We start from the raw sequence: 6,546 nt of genomic DNA, 5'->3' as shown, positions 1-6,546 counted from the left end.
AACAGTCCATGTACATGTATACAGTATATATACTACGATATACTACGATATACTACGATATACTACAATACACTATGATATACTATGATATACTACAATATACTACAATACACTATGATATACTATGATATACTACAATATACTATGATATACTATGATATACTCTGATATATTATATGCTATGATATGCTACGATATACTATGATATACTATGATATACTACGATATACTATGATATACTATGATATACTATGATATACTATGATATACTATGATATACTACAATACACTATGATATACTATGATATACTACAATACACTATGATATACTATGATATACTACAATATACTACAATACACTATGATATACTATGATATACTATGATATACTACAATACACTATGATATACTATGATATACTACAATATATACAATACACTATGATATACTATATATACTACAATATACTATGATATACTATGATATTATATGCTATGATATGCTACGATATACTATGATATACTATGATATACTACGATATACTACGATATACTATGATTTATACTGATATACTACGATATACTATGATATACTGTGATATACTACGATATACTATGATATACTGTGATATACGACGATATACTATGATATACTCTGAATACTACAATACACTATGATATACTCTGATAAACGACAATATACTATGATATACTCTGATATACTATGATATACTACGATATACTATGATATACTATGATATACTATGACATACTATGATATACTATGATATACTCTGGACAGTCAGCAGGACAAAGGAGACAACCCAGTCCAGGTGGAAAGAGTTAAATAAAGCGTGATGAAGACGTCTGTGATTGGTCGGATAGGTGTGACATCACAGTGCTCTCTGCATATATAATGAGTGAGTTTGGGACGGAGTGACAGACTAAAGGAGAAGCTCTTCACCTCTTCAGTTCAACCTGCAGGTGAGTCCAGACAGGTGAGTCCAGACAGGTGAGTCCAGACAGGTGAGTCCAGACAGGTGAGTCCAGACAGGTGAGTCCAGACAGGTGAGTCCAGACAGGTGAGTCCAGACAGGTGTGTCCAGACAGGTGAGTCCAGACAGGTGAGTCCAGACAGGTGAGTCCAGACAGGTGAGTCCAGATAGGTGAGTCCAGACAGGTGAGTCCAGACAGGTGTGTCCAGACAGGTGAGTCCAGACAGGTGAGTCCAGACAGGTGAGTCCAGACAGGTGAGTCTAGACAGGTGAGTCCAGACAGGTGAGTCCAGGCAGGTGAGTCCAGACAGGTGAGTCCAGATAGGTGAGTCCAGACAGGTGAGTCCAGACAGGTGAGTCCAGATAGGTGAGTCCAGGCAGGGGAGTCCAGGCAGGTAAGTCCAGACAGGTGAGTCCAGGCAGGTAAGTCCAGACAGGTGAGTCCAGACAGATGAGTCCAGATGGATTTGGATTTGGGATTTGTATCTGCTTATTCCAAAATTAAAGACATAAAATGCAATAATATCACTATTAACAAGCTAAGGCTGTTCTGACAGACTGTATATTTCATATATTTTATATAATAACTGATTGTATATTTTATATAATAACTGATTGTATATTTTATATAATAACTGATTGTATATTTTATTTTAGAACTGATTTGTATCAGAGCTCATCAGAGATCCAGACCTCAGAGCTCCTCAGAGATCCAGACCTCAGAGCTCATCAGAGATCCAGACCTCAGAGCTCATCAGAGATCCAGACCTCAGAGCTCCTCAGAGATCCAGACCTCAGAGCTCCTCAGAGATCCAGACCTCAGAGCTCCTCAGAGATCCAGACCTCAGAGCTCCTCAGAGATCCAGACCTCAGAGCTCCTCAGAGATCCAGACCTCAGAGCTTCTAAAGCTTCACTCCAGCACAACTCCCACAATGAAGGTAAACCTGGAAACTTTGAGTTTCAGTTCCTTTAATCTGCAGGTCTCAGTGTTGAAACCTCCAGAAGCTTTCATACCTTCCTCCATGTTTCAGCTGCTTCTAGCTCTGGTCCTGGTCCTGGCTCCGATGCTGACCAGCTGCTACCCCCCCGACCTGCCCAAGGACTGCAGCGACATTTATAAAGATAAGAGCAGCCGAACCAGTGGAGTGTACACCATCTACCCCATCAGCTCCACATCTCCTGTCCAGGTAGACCTCCTCCTCTCTGGGATGATGATGACAGTGTGAGACTGTGGCCCCCCATTGGTCCCCCTAATGTAGAATAACTATGATGATAGTGTAAGACAGTGGCCCCCATTGGTCCCCCTAATGTAGAATAGGTATGATGATAGCGTGAGACTGTGGCCCCCCATTGGTCCCCCTAATGTAGAATAGGTATGATGATAGTGTGAGACTGTGGCCCCCATTGGTCCCCCTAATGTAGAATAGACATGATGATAGTGTGAGACTGTGGCCCCCATGGTCCCCTAATGTAGAATAGGTATGATGATAGTGTGAGACTGTGGCCCCCATTGGTCCCCTAATGTAGAATAGGTATGATGATAGTGTGAGACCGTGGCCCCCATTGGTCCCCCTAATGTAGAATAGGTAAGATGATAGTGTGAGACAGTGGCCCCCATTTGTCCCCCTAATGTAGAATAGGGAGGCCCCCCTTGGGCCACCACCCCGACCCTGTCTCCTGACAGCAGAGAGGCTGGAAAAACAAGCCGAATTATGCATACATGAATATATGGTATATATTGTGTTTGAAAGCCATCTGCTAATGGTTGTGTGTTTGTGTGTAGGTGTACTGCGACATGGACTCTGTCGGAGGACGGTGGACGGTGAGTTTTTAGGAACGTCACCGCCGAGTTTTGGTTCTGAGGTTCTCTCCAATCTCTGAAATACTCCAGGTACACAGGGAGTACTACTCCCATAGTCAGGGGACATGAAGTATGTTGTTACTGCTTGCTGATACATTAACCTGCAAAACCATACCCCGATGATTAAAGACACAGGCTTAGTCCACAAGACCACAACCATACCCCGATGATTAAAGACACAGGCTTAGTCCACAAGACCACAACCATACCCCTATGATTAAAGACACAGACTTAGTCCAGAAGACCAGAACCAAACCCCAATGATTAAAGACACAGGCTTAGTCCACAAGACCACAACCATACCCCGATGATTAAAGACACAGGCTTAGTCCAGAAGACCAGAACCAAACCCCGATGATTAAAGACACAGGCTTAGTCCAGAAGACCAGAACCATACCCCGATGATTAAAGACAGAGGCTTAGTCCAGAAGACCACAACCATACCCCGATGATTAAAGACACAGGCTTAGTCCAGAAGACCAGAACCATACCCCGATGATTAAAAACACAGACTTAGTCCAGAAGACCAGAACCATACCCCAATAATTAAAAAACACAGACTTAGTCAAGAAGACCCGAACCATACCCCGATGATTAAAGACACAGGCTTAGTCCAGAAGACCAGAACCAAACCCTGATGATTAAAAGACTAAAGCTTAATCCAGAAGACCAGAACCATACCCAGTTTACCAGTGAAGTGAGATGACAGGGCAGCATCGGTACCTTTGTGTTCCAGGTGTTCCAGACCAGGATGGATGGATCAGTGAACTTCTACCGGGGATGGGACCAGTACAAGACCGGCTTTGGGAACGCTTCTGGGGAGTACTGGCTCGGTGAGGAAGTACACAACACTGTACACGTACTACTGTTCATCTAGTACTAAAGGTCAGGAATACACAAAACTACTGTTCATCTAGTACTAAAGGTCAGGAATACACAAAACTACTGTTCATCTAGTACTAAAGGTCAGGAATAAACAAAACTACTGTTCATCTAGTACTAAAGGTCAGGAATACACAAAACTACTGTTCATCTAGTACTAAAGGTCAGGAATACACAAAACTACTGTTCATCTAGTACTAAAGGTCAGGAATACACAAAACTACTGTTCATCTAGTACTAAAGGTCAGGAATACACAAAACTACTGTTCATCTAGTACTAAAGGTCAGGAATACTTAAAACTACTGTTCATCTAGTACTAAAGGTCTGTGCGTTTCTGTGTGTGTGTGTATGTGTGTGTGTTTGTGTGTCTCTGTGTGTGTCTGTGTGTGTGTAGGTCTTGAGAACCTCTACCAGCTGACTCTGAACCGCCCGTCCGAGCTGCTGGTCCAGATGGAGGACTTCCTGGGAAACAGAGTGTTTGCTCGGTACACGTCCTTCTCCGTGGGGCCGTGTGAGGGGTTCATACTGACGGTGTCCGGCTTCATCAACGGAGGAGCAGGTGACATCTCCACATCATCTAGTCTTTATAGATAGCATGGTCTGGTCTAAGGTGCTGTCAGAAGAGGTGTGTCTTTAGTCTGGGGGGTATCTTCATCAGGGTCAGAAGACATGTGTCTTTAGTCTGGGGGGTATCTTCATCAGGGTCAGAAGACATGTGTCTTTAGTCTGGAGGGGGTATCTTCATCAGGGTCAGAAGACATGTGTCTTTAGTCTGGAGGGGGTATCTTCATCAGGGTCAGAAGACATGTGTCTTTAGTCTGGAGGGGGTATCTTCATCAGGGTCAGAAGAGGTGTGTCTTTATTGTGTGTAGACTTCAGCTCCCTAAACTTCGAATGCCACCTTCAAATTAATTCAAGTTTATTTTATTGATAATGTCAAACTGTAACAAAAGTTATGTCGAGACACTTTACAGATAGACCAGGTCTAGACCACTCTATAATTTACAGGTAAAAGGTAGGAGGAGGGTAACATGCTCTATGGTCTGATAGGAGGAGGTTAACATGCTCTATGGTCTGATAGGAGGAGGTTAACATGCTCTATGGTCTGATAGGAGGAGGGTAACATGCTCTATGGTCTGATAGGAGGAGGTTAACATGCTCTATGGTCTGATAGGAGGAGGGTAACATGCTCTATGGTCTGATAGGAGGAGGGTAACATGCTCTATGGTCTGATAGGAGGAGGTTAACATGCTATGTGGTCTGATAGGAGGAGGTTAACATGCTCTATGGTCTGATAGGAGGAGGTAACATGCTCTATGTTCTGATAGGAGGAGGGTAACATGCTCTATGGTCTGATAGAGGAGGTTAACATGCTCTATGGTCTGATAAGAGGAGGGTAACATGCTCTATGGTCTGATAGGAGGAGGGTAACATGCTCTATGGTCTGATAGGAGGGGTTAACATGCTCTATGGTCTGATAGGAGGAGGGTAACATGCTCTATGGTCTGATAGGAGGAGGTTAACATGCTCTATGGTCTGGTAGGAGGAGGTAACATGCTCTATGGTCTGATAGAGGAGGTTAACATGCTCTATGGTCTGATAGGAGGAGGTTAACATGCTCTATGGTCTGATAGGAGGAGGGTAACATGTCCTATGTTCTGATAGGAGGAGGTTAACATGCTCTATGGTCTGATAGAGGAGGGTAACATTCTCTATGGTCTGATAGGAGGAGGGTAACATGCTCTATGGTCTGATAGGAGGGTAACATTCTCTATGGTCTGATAGGAGGAGGGTAACATGCTCTATGTTCTGATAGGAGGAGGGTAACATGTCCTATGGTCTGATAGGACGGTAACATGCTCTATGGTCTGATAGGAGGAGGTTAACATGCTCTATGGTCTGATAGGAGGGAGTTAACATGCTATTTGTTCTGATAGGAGGAGGTTAACATGCTCTATGGTCTGATAGGGGAGGTTACATGCTATTTGTTTCTGATAGGAGGAGGTTAACATGCTCTATGGTCTGATAGGAGGGTAACATGCTCTATGGTCTGATAGGAGAGTTAACATGCTCTATGGTCTGATAGGAGGAGGGTACATGCTCTATGGTCTGATAGGAGGAGGTTAACATTCTCTATGGTCTGATAGGAGGAGGTTAACATGTCCTATGGTCTGATAGGAGGAGGTTAACATGCTCTATGGTCTGATAGGAGGGTGACATGCTCTATTGTCTGATAGGAGGAGTTAACATTCTCTATGGTCTGATAGGAGGAGGGTAACATGTCCCATGGTCTGATAGGAGGAGGTTAATATGCTCTATGGTCTGATAGGAGGAGGTTAACATGCTCTATGGTCTGATAGGAGGAGGTTAACATGCTCTATGTCTGATAGGAGAGGGTAACATGCTCTATGGTCTGATAGAGGAGGTTAACATGCTCTATGGTCTGATTGAGGAGGGTAACATGTCCTATGGTCTGATAGGAGGAGGTAACATGCTATTTGTTCTGATAGGAGGATTAACATGCTCTATGGTCTGATAGGAGGAGGGTAACATGCTCTATGGTCTGATAGGAGGAGGGTAACATGCTCTATGGTCTGTAGGAGGAGGGTACAGGCTCTATGGTCTGATAGGAGGAGGGTAACATGCTCTATGGTCTGATAGGAGGAGGGTAACACTCTATGGTCTGATAGGAGTAGGGTACCATGCTAGATGGTCTGACCAGAAGGAAGTCTGTCTATCATCGTTAGACTCAGAAAAACTAGACTGTGTTCATCCGTCCTGGCTCTCCCGTAGATTTAACGGTGTCA

General features: G+C 43.7%; 1 protein-coding gene across 6 annotated transcripts; it reads left to right on the top strand.

The window, feature by feature from the left end:
- Nucleotides 1–869: 869 nt before the first annotated feature.
- Nucleotides 870–4,298, top strand: LOC116685569 (microfibril-associated glycoprotein 4; the record flags this gene model as incomplete). 6 transcript variants are annotated; one of them, XM_032510570.1, is given in 7 exon segments in its annotated part: nucleotides 952–983; nucleotides 1,652–1,754; nucleotides 1,805–1,933; nucleotides 2,027–2,182; nucleotides 2,779–2,817; nucleotides 3,593–3,689; nucleotides 4,134–4,298. In XM_032510570.1, coding segments are annotated over 5 exon segments (463 nt in total), but the record flags the coding sequence as incomplete, so codon positions are not given.
- Between the last annotated feature and the right edge of the window lie 2,248 nt (nucleotides 4,299–6,546).

This window comes from Etheostoma spectabile, unplaced genomic scaffold, assembly GCF_008692095.1.
Source record: "Etheostoma spectabile isolate EspeVRDwgs_2016 unplaced genomic scaffold, UIUC_Espe_1.0 scaffold00570038, whole genome shotgun sequence".
Lineage (NCBI taxonomy): Eukaryota > Metazoa > Chordata > Actinopteri > Perciformes > Percidae > Etheostoma > Etheostoma spectabile.
This window is presented reverse-complemented; position numbering and strand designations above follow the sequence as displayed.